At 41.6% G+C, this 13,617-nt stretch overlaps 1 protein-coding gene across 1 annotated transcript in view; it reads left to right on the top strand.

The window, feature by feature from the left end:
• Nucleotides 1-13,617, top strand: part of LOC149464859 (uncharacterized) — a 90,301-nt gene that overhangs the window by 30,023 nt on the left and 46,661 nt on the right. Inside the window, exon 4 of the mRNA XM_089674187.1 lies at nucleotides 4,366-4,410. Coding sequence (XP_089530313.1) covers nucleotides 4,366-4,410 — 45 coding nt within the window. The remainder of the gene's footprint in view (nucleotides 1-4,365; nucleotides 4,411-13,617) is intronic.

Here is a 13,617-nt window from a genome sequence, read left to right as displayed (position 1 = left end):
GTATACTATATTCTCCTTAGTTCTTATCTTGAGCTACAGAATAATTAGTGAGGGAGGAGAGTGGAAGGGATTGAGTAGTTTAACAAAAGACTACTGGGCAGGGCATACACCACTTAAAGTGAAACTTCACTCTCTAAAATCAACATTGACTGTTAGGAAAATGATTTCATACATCCCAGGTTTTCTCAGCTAAGCACACCTTCTTGCCTGCATACCTGAGCTAAAGGCAGATGGATTACAGGAAATAAATACTACATGAATTATCTGCCCTTACTCAAGATGACTGTAGCCAGAAATGCTGGGGGGTATTTATTTCTCAGCACAATAAAGCATGGATACATGGATGGATGGGGAAGTTTGCTTGAATATTAAAAATGAAATAAATAGTATTTTTGATTTGTGGTGCTCAGATGCAGTGTAGTTCCACTTTAAACTGGCTATACAAGTGGCTGAACGAAAAAAATGGAACCAATTTCCCCATCCACACATTAAAGGTGTACTTTAGTTTGGATCGCCTTCCTGTTCTAATGAAAATATATAGGATGTTTGTAGCTGAACGTTTGCTTTTGATTAGATAGACTGTTTGACACCCGTGAGATAGAGGAACTGTGGGGAGTTCTTGCGCTTGTACTATAATTTACTGTTATGTCTTTATATGATGCTTCCTTTCATAAATACATTATATGACATTTGAAAAGTTAGCTGGAGTGCTGCCTGTTATTTACTAGGAGTTCATAAAGATATTTTGAAACCAAAATATGTAAGAAAGGAAATTTTTGCTATGTTGATTTCCTTTCTTACATATTTTGTTATATTCTTTGTAACGTCTAAATGATAAAAGTGTTGTTGTTATTATTATTATTATTATTATACAGTATTTATAAAGCACCAATAGTTCGCTCAGCGCTGTACATTACAAAGGGGGACAGAACATGTGACAGAACAATACCAATACAATGCAAAACATGAGGGGATTGAGGGCCCTGCTCTGTCGAGCTTACAATCTAGGAGGGAGGGGGTGGTGGCACAGGAGGAGATAGCTGTGGTAGGAAGAGTGGAGGAGGTTGGTAAGTTAGCAGGGGGTGGGGTAGGCTTCCCTGAAGAGATAGGTTTTCAGGGTGCGCCTAAAGGAGAGGACAGTAGGTGATAATCTGATGGGTTGGGGCAGGGAGTTTTAGAGGATGGGTGACACCCTGGAGAAGTCCTGGAGGCGGACATGGGAGGAGGAGACCAGGGAACTAGAGAGAAGGAGGTCTTGTGAGGAGCGGAGTGTGCGTGCTGGGCGGTACTTGGATAATAGGTCAGTGATGTAGTTCGGGGCAGTATGGTGGACAACTTTGTACGTCAGCGTTAGGATTTTGAATTTGATCCGTTGCGCAATCGGAAGCCAGTGGAGGGATTGGCAGAGGGGGGTGGCGGAGACGGAGCAATTGGAAAGGTGAATGAGTCTGGCAGCCGTATTCAGGATCGACTGAAGCGGGGATAGCCAGCGGCGAAGCAGGCCAGTGAGGAGGGAGTTGCAGTAGTCGAGTCGTGATATGATGAGGGAGTGGATGAGCTGTTTAGTGGTTTCTGGAGTTAGGAACGTGCGGATTTTGGCGATGTTGCGGAGGTGGAGTCTGCACGAGTTTGTTAAAGATTGGACTTGGGGCTGGAAGGATAGGTTGGAGTCCAGAATGACACCAAGTACTCTGGCCTGCGGGGCGGGTTTGATGGTAGCGTTGTTCGATGTGATAGAGAAGTCAATGGGGGGTGGTGTCCGGGCTGGGGGGGAAGATCAGAAACTCGGTTTTGGAGAGGTTCAGTTTAAGGAAGTGGAGCGACATCTAGTCTGATATGTCGCTCAGCAGGTGTGTGATTCGGGCGGAGACCGAGGGGGTGAGGTGGGGGGTTGAGAGATAGATTTGTGTGTCGTCGGCATAGAGGTGGTAGTTGAAGCCGTGAGAGTGCATGAGTTGGCCAAGGGAGGAGGTCTAGATGGAGAAGAGAAGGGGCCCGAGGACAGAGCCTTGAGGGACTCCAACAGAGAGGGGGAGTGAGAGGGAGGTGGTAGCATTATAGGTAACGCTGAAAGAGCGTTGTGACAGGTAGGATGAGAGCCAGGAGAGAGCAGAATCTCTGAGGAGGAGGGGGTGGTCGACTGTGTCGAAGGCCGCAGAGAGGTCAAGGAGTAGGAGCACTGAATAGTGGCCATTAGCTTTGGCAGTTAGCAGGTCGTTGGAGAGTTTGAGTAAGGCAGTTTTGGTGGAGTGTAGGGGACGGAAGCCGGACTGTAGGGGATTGAAGAGGTTGTTGTCGTTGAGGTAAGAGCATAGTCGGGTGTAGACTAGGCGCTCGAGGAGTTTAGATGTAAATGGGAGCAGGGAGATGGGTCTGAGGTTGTTCGGGTCATTGGGGTTCAGGGAGGGCTTTTTAAGTATGGGGGTGATGTGTTATTTTGTTTTTATATTTTTTATATGCTCTCTTGTTATTCTTTATGGCTTTGTTGACATTGGACATGGGCTACATTAGTTTTACTTTTAGCTTTTAAAATGTATTGCCCATGGGTATGTATTTTGCAATGTTTTTGCATATAGTTGACTTCAAACATTCCTAAGTCTGTTCTGTGTTCTTTGATGACAATTTTTCCTCCTTGTCTTGAAGAGCAGCCTTCGGCATTGTGTTTTCATTTTTCCAGTAGCCACTTGGTGTTTACAAACTATGTTAAATTAAATCACATTATGGTGACTGTTACCCAGATGTTTTAAAATAAATCTAAAATATTGTATATGTATATTTTGTATTTATGTTTGCATCCAGCAGGTAAAACACTGGATTTATTTTCACATGTACACTGATTTATTCACATACACAACTGAATTAGCCAGAGAAGTGACTCATCCTCTTCCTCCCTCTTCTGGTTTATTCTGTTCAGAGAAGCTGTACAGGGTTTAGTCAGAAAGAAAAAGTCTGAAGGCAAACAGCCTCTGTTGCATTCTATTTTTTGAAGATCCATAATCTTCCGTCAATCCAATAGTAAATATATGCTAAATATTTATAAAATATGTAAAGAATAAAATGGATATAAAATCATGTAGTTTAACAGTTATAGAATATATTTATTTGATTCTTTGTAACGAATGATTGTGTAAACAGGGCAGTGATTTTAATCTTTTTTTTTAATACTGCCTAAGTTTGTAGTGTACCAAGTGACCTGCTTTGAAGTCTGTGAGTAATTACAAACTGCTGGAATCCAGCTGCAAAAAGATGGTAGCTTAATTATGGCTTCAAGGAGAGAAACATTTGTTTTGATTGATCTAAACTTTAAAGCTAAACTCCAAGAAAACAGCTGCATACAGAGATTAAATACATAAATGGGAGCTGTCTTATGCACCACAGGACTTGTATTTCTGTGCATTCAGTTCTGAGATTTACACCTGACTTTTCCCTGCAACATTTCAGTAACTCCAAAATCAGAAACAGATTTTGCCCCTCCTCTAGCCTGAGACTGGTCAGTAAAAGGAGAAGTGGGCAACACAGCCAGGCACAGCAACATACTGGTACATCACCTGGCACATGAGCACTAGCAAGCCCTCATTAACAGTACAGCCCCATAAGTGCCAATCAGTGCAGTACATTAGTGCCCATCAGTACAGAATATCAGTGCCCATCAGTGCTGCCTATCAGTGCCCGTAAGTAGCACCTATCAGTGCTCATCAATGCTGCGCTGCCTATTAGTACTGCCTATCAGTGCAGCCTCATCAGTGCCTCCTATCAGTGCCCATTAGTGCAGCTTATCAGTGCCTATCAGTGCAGCCTCATCAGCGCACATCAGTGAAGAAGAAAAATTATTTATTTGCAAAAATTTGTAACAGAAACTAAGAACATTATTGCTTTCTTGAAATTGTGAGCACAAATTTTAAAAAATGTAGTGGAGATTAAAACAAAAAAATGATAAAAATGTCATACGGGTTTATGGTTGCATGACCACAAAATTGTTATTTAAAGTGCGTCTGGACTGAAAGTTAATAATTGGCCTTAGCAGGAAGGGGGTGAAATTGCCTGGTATTGAAGTGGCTGATTGGTAGCTTTTTTACCATCACTTTTTCCTAGTTAATCATCTCTTAGATTGCAAATATGTTTACTTTTATTTATTACTCTATTACAGTAAACATATGAATACTTATATTTACATATATTTGCAATCTAGGAAATGACATAATAATGTTAAAAAACATGTATTATTTCAATTTGTTCAACTAATTGCTAGTAAATACAAATGTGTTAAATAATATTATTATATATATGCTTGAAGTCAGAATACAATTATTCACTGTTGACTAGAAGTGTTTAAATTCTAATCAGCTTCACATTCTTATGTTTAAGGAAGCATGTCAAGAAATATTTAGAAATAAAACACAAACAATGAAGGTAAGTGATGAAACACTCTTGTTACAGTAGAATGTTGCAAATATTGCACAATAATTTTTTTTTTAGGTTAGCATGTCACTCTTTTTAGTATTGACTTATCAATATGTATCTTCATGATATACATTTTATTAGCAACAGCAATGTTTAAAACAGTAGTAAATCGCTACAAAAATACTAAATAATTGGGTCGCTTGCAGGTTTAAGTAATAATCTGCCACATTCTAGCACATTATGACATCGCGCTTTAGCGATTAAATGAAGCGAACATCTACGGAAAACTAATTTGCAAAACACCAGAGTGCAGGTGACCTAATTTTTCCCATTCAGCTCTCCTTCCTCTCTGTAATGTTTTCACAATTGTGTCCTCTCTCCTCAAACTCTGTTTCCTTCACCCCTCTTCTCCACCCTATAATCTGTATATATCACCCTTACTTCTGTCCTCCCCTTATCAGTGCACTCATCATCTTTTCCTAATTCTAATCCCACATGCTAATAAAACCCCCAGGATGCTGAGGCATGTCCCCTCATATAAATCACACTATCGTATTACCTCTCTCACCCTTCTGCTTCTCTTAACCTCTGGATACATACCGTAACCCCAAACCCTGGGCCTCCTTTATTTAACTGCAACCCACGTACCCATCACCCTGTGCCCTCTTGCAGCAGCTGCAATCCACAAAATGTAGTCTACATTCTTCTTCCTTCTTCTCTTCTTCCTAAAACCAGTCCACCCTTCTCCTGTGCTCTCTGGAATGCTGGCTCTGTCTACTACAAACTCACCTCTGTTCACGACCTCTTTGTCACTAACTCCTTTCATCTACTTGCTGTCATCGAAATGTGCCTTCATGAATCTGATACTGATTCTCCTGCTTCCCTCTCCCACGGTGGTCTTCTCTGGACTCACTCCCCTAGACCCAGTGGACACAAAGGGGGTGGAGTGGGAATCCTCTTATCCCCACAGAGCACCTTTCAGGTTCTTTTCTCTTCTCCCTCTTTGTCCCTCTTATCATTCGAAGCTCATTGTGTATGTCTGTTTCTCCAATTTCTTTAAAAACTGCTGCCATCTACCGGCCCCGGGACCTTCCTTGATGACTTCTCTGCCTGACTACCCTACTTTCTCTTTTCTGAAATTCCCACAATCATTGTCGGTGACTTCAACATCCCTGTTAACACTAACACTCCTTCTGCTTCTAAACGTCTTAGTCTAATCCTCCTCATTTGATCTGAAGCAATGGGTACATGCTCCTACTCACTCTGAAGGCAACACCCATGACCTTGTATTCTCCTACCTATGCACTCTGTCCACCCTCTTCAACAATCCCTTTCATCTCTCTGATCGTCACCTTATTAGTTTCACTTTCTCCATGTCCATCACTTCTCCCTCCAACTGGCTAACAATTACCCATAGATACCATTGCCACTTCTCTCTTGTCCACTGTGCTACTGGCCACCACTATGACAATATAGCTCACCCCTGTCCTGCCCCAATCTATCCACTTCTGTCTACAACAGATCCCTGTCCCACCTAAATGAGCTTGCCCCTCTCACTACACACAGAATCAGGCCCCGATCCCCCTAACTCTGTCTAACAGACAATTCCAGAAGTCTCAAAAATGCAGCCGCACTCTTGAGCGTCTGTGCGTAAGACTAAGTCTCACATAGACTTCAACCAATGTAAAACTGCCCTCCAAAAACACAACTCTTGCCTCCACACTGCCAATCAGACCTATTTTATCACTCTTATTAACACCTTCTCATCCAGTCCCTGTCAACTCTTCTCACCTTTAACTCTCTTCTTCATCCTCCACTGCCTCCACCCACTAGCTCACTCACTGCCCAGGAGATTGCCAATCACTTCAAAAATAAGATCAATGCACTTCATAATGAAATCTCCTCTCTACAGATAATTCCCCGCTTAACACCCCATTTCTACAGGTACACTCAATACTACCCTTATTCAACCCTGCTACTACAGACGAGGCTGATAAATTTCTTTCTAATGCCCACCTAACCACCTGTCCCCTGGACCCTATTCCCTCTCAAATACTGCAGTCACCCTCTGGCTCTGTGCTACACTCTCTAACTCACATCTTCATTCTCTCCCTTTCTTTTGGCACCTTTCTCAACACTCTAAAACATGCACTAGTCACCCCCATACTTAAAAATCCTTCTTTGGACCCCACCAATGTTAACAACCTATGCTTCATCTCCTTGCTCCCCTTTTCCTCCAAACTCCTTGAACGCCTGGTCTATAACCAACTGAGCAACCACCTCATCAAGAATAACCTTCTTGATCCCCTTCAGTCTGGATTACGCCCTCAACACTCCACAGAAGCTGCTCTCTTAAAACTCACAATTTAAGAACAGCAAAAAACAATGGACACTATTCTGTACTCCTACTTCTGGACCTCTTGGCTGCCTTTGATATGGTTGACCACCCCTTCTTCCTCAAAAACTTTACTCCCTTGGTATCTGAGACTGTGCTCGTCACTAATTCTCATCCTACCTATTCCACTGCACCTTCAGTGTCACTTACAATTCTACTTCCTCCTCTCCTCTTACTTTTTCTGTTGGGGTCCCCCAAGGTTCTGTTCTTGGACCTGTCCTATTCTCAATCTACACTTCCTCCCTGGGTCAGCTGATAGCCTCCCATGGCTTTCAATATAATTTCTACGCTGATGACACCCAAGTCTATCTCTCTACCCCTCAGCTCACAACTTCAGTCTCCTCACGTATCACTAATTTACTGACTGACATATCAGCCTGGATGTCCTAATATTTCCTCCCCCACGTGCCCCTTCCCCTGACTTCTCTGTTAAGATCAATGGCACAACCATTAACCTGTCCCCGCATGACAGGGTGCTAGGTGTAATCCTGGACTCTGTACTTTCGGCTCCACAGCCAAACACTTTCCAAAACTACATAGGCTAGCCTCCCTTCAGTCCATCATGAATGCTGCTGCCAAGCATCCACCTTACCAACCTTTCAGTGTCTGCTACCCCTCTCTGCCATTCCCTCCATTGGCTGCCACTAACCCAACACCCAACAAATTAAATTCAAAATACTAACAACAACTTACAAAGCCACCCACAACTCGGCCCTCAGCTACATCACTAACCTAGTCTCAAAATACCAACAAAATTGCACTCTTTGTTCCTCCAAAGACCTCCTGCTCTCTAGTTCCCTTATCACTTCCTCCCATGCTTGCCTGCAGGACTTCTCCCGAGCCTCTCCCATCCTATGGAATTTTCTACCCCAATCTATCACCTACTCTGTCCCTGAAAACTTTTCTCTTCAGAGAAGTCTATCTTGCCTCCACCTAAAAACTGTACTTGTATTTTCTCCATCAGCTCATCCCCCACAGTTATTACCTTTTGTATCACTTGATCCTCCCCTTTTAGATTGTAAGCTTTAATGAGCAGGGTCCTAAGATTCCTCCTGTATTCAATTGTCATGTAACTGTACTGTTTGCGCTCACATTATAAAGCGCTACACAAACTATGAGCACTATATAAATCCTGTATTATAATAATAATAATAATAATAATAATAATAAAACTTGATTTATCTCAATATAGGAGACATGAAAGTGCTATATTCTGTTTGCATGTATTTAACGTAGCCTGGAGAGGGAGGTTTTAGATGATTTTCTACTTTGCCTGGAGTTCAGCTTTAAGGTTACATAGATTACAACAGGATACATGTGGCTGCATTACTGATATCTACTGTGTTGCACAAAAAAAGAAAGTAAAAGTAATTGAGAATACCATGTACAGTCAGATCGGATAGTGTATCAGACAACTCTGAGAAGCACAAAAATTGCAACAATGAAGATAAGACAAGATAACAAACTAGAAGTGATTAATTTTGTGAGTAGCAGAAGTGTAATAGAAGTCTGTTTGATGTGTATATTTATCGTCTGACTTCAGTAGAAAGCTGTAAAGACTTGGCGCAATCCCATTTCAAAAAAAGTGATGTGTTAACAAATGTTCTTAGTAGTAAACAAGATACAGAGCTTTTAATTTATTGTCTGCCTGCTTGTTCTGAGCGAGTGATATTTATGGAAGAGACAGCCTAATTTTTTCAGAAAAAGGTCAATAATGGCAGTCAACATATATTTGAGTGCAGACTTTTTTCTAAAGCCAGAATAATGAGTGCCAAAATTACTGGCTTGGGGATGAGCTGAACATACCTGGATTCGGTTTGAGGCACGTTCACAGAACATGGCTAAAGTTTGGATGCTGAATCTGAACCACAAATCAATGGTAAATTTGTTAAATAAACAATAATGGCCATATACTAGGCTGATAGGCAAGGGATTGTCAAGCAAATTGGGGTCTGGACACTGCCCCGGGGAACGTTCACCAAAGAAAAAAAGCAAAATAAAAAATTCAGTTTGCAGGGAGTATCGATATGGTCAACATTAAAAATGCAAACATTTCTTTAAATAACATGCCTAGAGGATGCCCATAAACTGTCTGTGGGGTGGTGCATATGTACAATGTATACAGTCTACTAAGGCAAAACTGACATGAAAAAAAAAATGCTATTTGAAGTGCTGGCAAATAACAGTTCCTGGCTGTTTCCTTCTGTTTTTAAACCAATGGCTGAGGATTCATCTATACCAGGCCCTTTTTCTAGATGACTGTCAGAAATAAATGGTAATGGAGGACCGCCACAAAAAAAAAAACAGCGTGGGGTTCCCTCTAAAAATACATACTAGAAAATAATGCTTGATAAGGATCTGGTATGGATGTCAAGGGAGACCCCAAGCATAAAAAAAAGTTGTCATGGGGTCCCCCCAAATTCCATACTAGACCCTTAACTGAGCATGCAGCTTGGAAGGCCAGGTGGGGGTGTTGGCATGTGCCTTCCAAACCATACCAGGATACATTGCCTCAAAATAGGGGGATACCTTATAGTATGTTGGTGAGGACAAGGGCCTCTTCCCCATAACCCTGGCTCTGGGGTTGTTGGGGGGCTTGGAGTCTGGAACCCCCTATACCAGTAAGGGGAAACACTGCTACCCATCCCCATTTGAATGAGTAAGGGGTACCTAGTACCCCTCCTCATTCATGCTAAAAAGAAACTGTAATAAAGACACAGTTTCTGAAAAATCCTTTATTAAAAAAAGAAAAAGCCCTATAATGTATATTCATCATCAATCATGTCACCCTGCAATGCAGATCCATGTTACTCAACACCACAAAAATCCCATCGACTGGGGATACCATTCCCTAATTAGCATCAAATGACTTCTCCTGAGCCCAAACACTAAATAAAAAGTGGTACTCAAAAGGAACTCACCTAATGATGTGTGCTATATCACATGCTCTTCCTCTCCTGGGCAGAACTTTGCAACTCATCCAAAAAATCAATCCAGTAAACACTAAGAGCTTGTTTACACTTGCTTTGACTTCAACACAAATTAAAGAGACTACTGCTTCAACATACCCTGCCCTGCGTGACCCTTGCCCTTTTCACCAACTTGTGACAAAGAAGCCACCAATCTCACACAGCTCTGTCACTTGCATAACAATGCCACTCTCAGCTGCACCTTGCCCAAAGCTAATCCAGCTCATGGGACCACAATCTTCTGTATGTGCCAGCAGACTGAGAGCGATTTTCACTGGATTAATTAATTAAGCAATTAACTCTTTAAACTGCCGCCACCACCTTTTTACCAAGGAGTAAACTCACAAATCTTAACAATAATGCAGGCCATAGACGGGAAGAAAAACGGCAGATTTTTCTTTTAAAAAACGAAAAATCGGTCGTTCAAGCGGCCGACGTTACCATCAATGGTAAAAAAAAATCGGCCGATTTTCATCCCGTCTACAGCCGGCAAAAAGTGTCCCTGCAGAGAGCTCCGCTATTTCTGACAGTTCTTTGACAGTTCCTTGACATTTACAGCGGTTGCAACATTGTATCTATTCGTTTCCATTTAGGATACAGATGTTTTTATTCAGAAACAAATAGATACAATGTTGCAACCGCTGTAAATGTCAAAGAACTGTCAGAAATAGTGGAGCTCTCTGCAGGGACACTTTTTGCTGGACTGGAATTCCTCTTATTTTTCATCCTACTTCTTCTTCTTCTTTTTCTTCTTCTTCATCATCATCCTCTTCTTCTTCTTCTTCTTCATCATCCTCTTCTTCTTCATCATCATCATCCTCCTCTTCTTCTTCATCATCATCACCCGCTTCTTCTTCTTCATCATCATCATCCTCTTCTTCTTCATCATCATCCTCTTCTTCTTCTTCTTCTTTACCATCATCATCCTCTTCATCATCATCCTCTTCTTCATCATCATCATCATCCTCTTCTTCTTCTTCTACTTCTTCTTCATCATCATCATCTTCTTCTTCTTCACCATCATCATCCTCTTCTTCTTCTTCATCATCATCATCCTCTTCTTCATCATCATCATCATCATCATCATCCTCTTCTTCATCATCATCCTCTTCTTCTTCTTCTTTACCATCATCATCTTCTTCATCATCATCCTCTTCTTCTTCATCATCATCATCATCCTCTTCTTCTTCTTCTACTTCTTCTTCATCATCATCATCTTCTTCTTCTTCACCATCATCATCCTCTTCTTCTTCTTCATCATCATCATCCTCTTCTTCATCATCATCATCATCATCATCCTCTTCTTCATCATCATCATCCTCTTCTTCTTCTTCTTCATCATCATCCTCTTCTTCTTCATCATCATCCTCTTCTTCTTCTTCATCATCATCATCATCATCCTCTTCATCATCATCATCATCCTCTTCTTCTTCTTCTTCTTCATCCTCTTCTTCTTCATCATCATCATCCTCTTCTTCATCATCATCCTCTTCTTCTTCTTCATCATCATCATCCTCTTCTTCTTCATCATCATCATCCTCTTCTTCTTCATCATCATCATCATCCTCTTCTTCTTCATCATCATCATCATCCTCTTCTTCTTCTTCTTCATCATCATCCTCTTCTTCTTCTTCTTCTTCATCATCATCCTCTTCTTCTTCTTCTTCTTCATCATCCTCTTCTTCTTCTTCATCATCATCCTCTTCTTCTTCTTCATCATCATCCTCTTCTTATTCTTCTTCATCATTATCCTCTTCTTCTTCTTCATCATCATCCTCTTTTTCTTCTTCTTCTTTTTGTCTTCCTCTTGCAGGTCACTGCTCATGCGCAGATTTTTTATCGGTAAAAAATCGGCCGATTTGCCCATCAATGCCACGAAAATCGGCCGATCGGCAAAATCAGCAGAATTTTTTCCAACTTTACCGATAAAAAAAAACGGCCAAAATACCGAAAAACGGCCGAACAAATAGCCCACTAACGATCCGAAAATCGGCCGATTTTATTTTCGGCCGAAAAATTGTCCGATTTTCGACCCATCTATGGCCTGCATAATACTATGATTTTAGCATAAACGTCTGCAACACACACTGTCACCACAGACAGGTATATTGAGAGGATTATTATAAGTAGCAGTCTTCAAGAGACAGGGCTTCTTTAGTTTGCATTAAAAGCCATAGAGATTGTTTTAACATTTTTCAAAATAGGGTTTATTAATGAAGAGGTCAAATGGTGCAATTAAAATATTTACAGAAAAATATGTCGCAAAGACATAAAGAAAACAATAACGCAACAGAGAAATAAAAGGAGGTGAAAATGGAGAATACTTGCAAATTCCTGGTTTTAGCAGAGTCCAATTGTCTAAGCAAAAACGTTGCCATGGCTCTCTTGGATGTTCCTTGGTTGATGTTTAACGAGAGCTTCCTTACCAGGTCCTGTCACTTTTTTATCTGTAATATCAAAGGCTGGGTGCTGGGAGGCCACCACGTTTATGACCAAGTCCCAACTGCAGTTTACACTAATATTATTAACCTCCAATACAAGAAGGTGGTATTCTAGAAACTGACAGAATATTATTCAGAATTATATTTTGTATCCAGGGATACCAAACACAGTGTAACTTTGTCACCCATGAGGCAGGAGACTGCTTTCTCTCCTTTCATATGTGCTAGGGTAGTCATGTATGACCTTGATTTATTCGCTATGATATTCCCCATTCAAATATACACTATATTGACAAACGTATTGGGACGCCTGCCTCTACACACACATGAACTTTAATGGCATCTCAGTCTTAGTCAGTAGGGTTTAATATTGAGTTGGCCCACCCTTTGCAGCTATAGCAGTTTCAATGCTTCTGTGAAGGCTGTTCACAAGGTTTAGGAGTGAGTCTATGAGAATGTTCAACCATTGTTCCAGAAGTGAATTTGCTAGGTCAGGCACTGATGTCGGAGAAGAGGGCCTGGCTCGCAGTCTCCACTCTAATTCATCCCAAGGGTGTTCTGTCAGGTCGAGGTCAGGACTCTGTAGAGGCTAGTCAAGTTCCTCCACCCCAGACTAGCTCATCCATGTTTTTTTGGACCTTGATTTGTGCACTGGTGTGCAGTCATATTGGAACAGGAACGGGCCATACCCAAACTGTTCCCACAAAGTTGGGAGCATGAAATTGTCCAAAATGTCTTGGTATACTGACGCTTTAAGAGTTCTCTTCACTGGAACTAAGGGGCCAAGCCCAACCCCTGAAAAACAACTCCATACCAAAATCCCCTCTCCGCCTAATTTTACACTTATCACAATTCAATCAGGGAAGTACCCATCTCCTGGCAACCCCCAAACCCAGGCACATCCATCAGATTTCCAGACAGAGAAGCGTAATTCATCACTCCAGAAAACACGTCTCCACTGCTCTAGAGTCCAGTGGCGGTGTGCTTTACACCACTGCATCTGATGCTTTGCATTGCATTTGGTGATATAAGGCTTGGATGCAGATGCTCAGCCATGGATACCCATTCCATGATGCTCTCTATGCACTGTTGTGCTAATCTGAAGGCCACATGAAGTTTGGAGGTCTTTAGCAATTGACTCTGCAGGTAGCTGGTGACTTCTGCACACTGTGCGCTTCAGCATGCGTTGACCCTGCTCCGTCATTTTACATGGCCTACCAATTTGTGGCTGAGTTACTGTTGTTCCCAGTTGCTTCCACTTTGTTTTAATGCCATTACAGTTTACCGCAGAATATTTAATAGCAAGGAAATTTCACAGATGGACTTATTGCACAGGTGGCAACCTAGCACGGTACCACGCTTGAATTCTTTCACAAATGTTTGTAGAAGCAGTCTGCATGCCTAGGTGCTT

The sequence above is a fragment of the Staurois parvus genome, unplaced genomic scaffold (genome assembly GCF_062004578.1).
Source record: "Staurois parvus isolate SC_StPar_1 unplaced genomic scaffold, SC_StPar_1.0 ptg000147l, whole genome shotgun sequence".
NCBI lineage: Eukaryota > Metazoa > Chordata > Amphibia > Anura > Ranidae > Staurois > Staurois parvus.
This window is presented reverse-complemented; position numbering and strand designations above follow the sequence as displayed.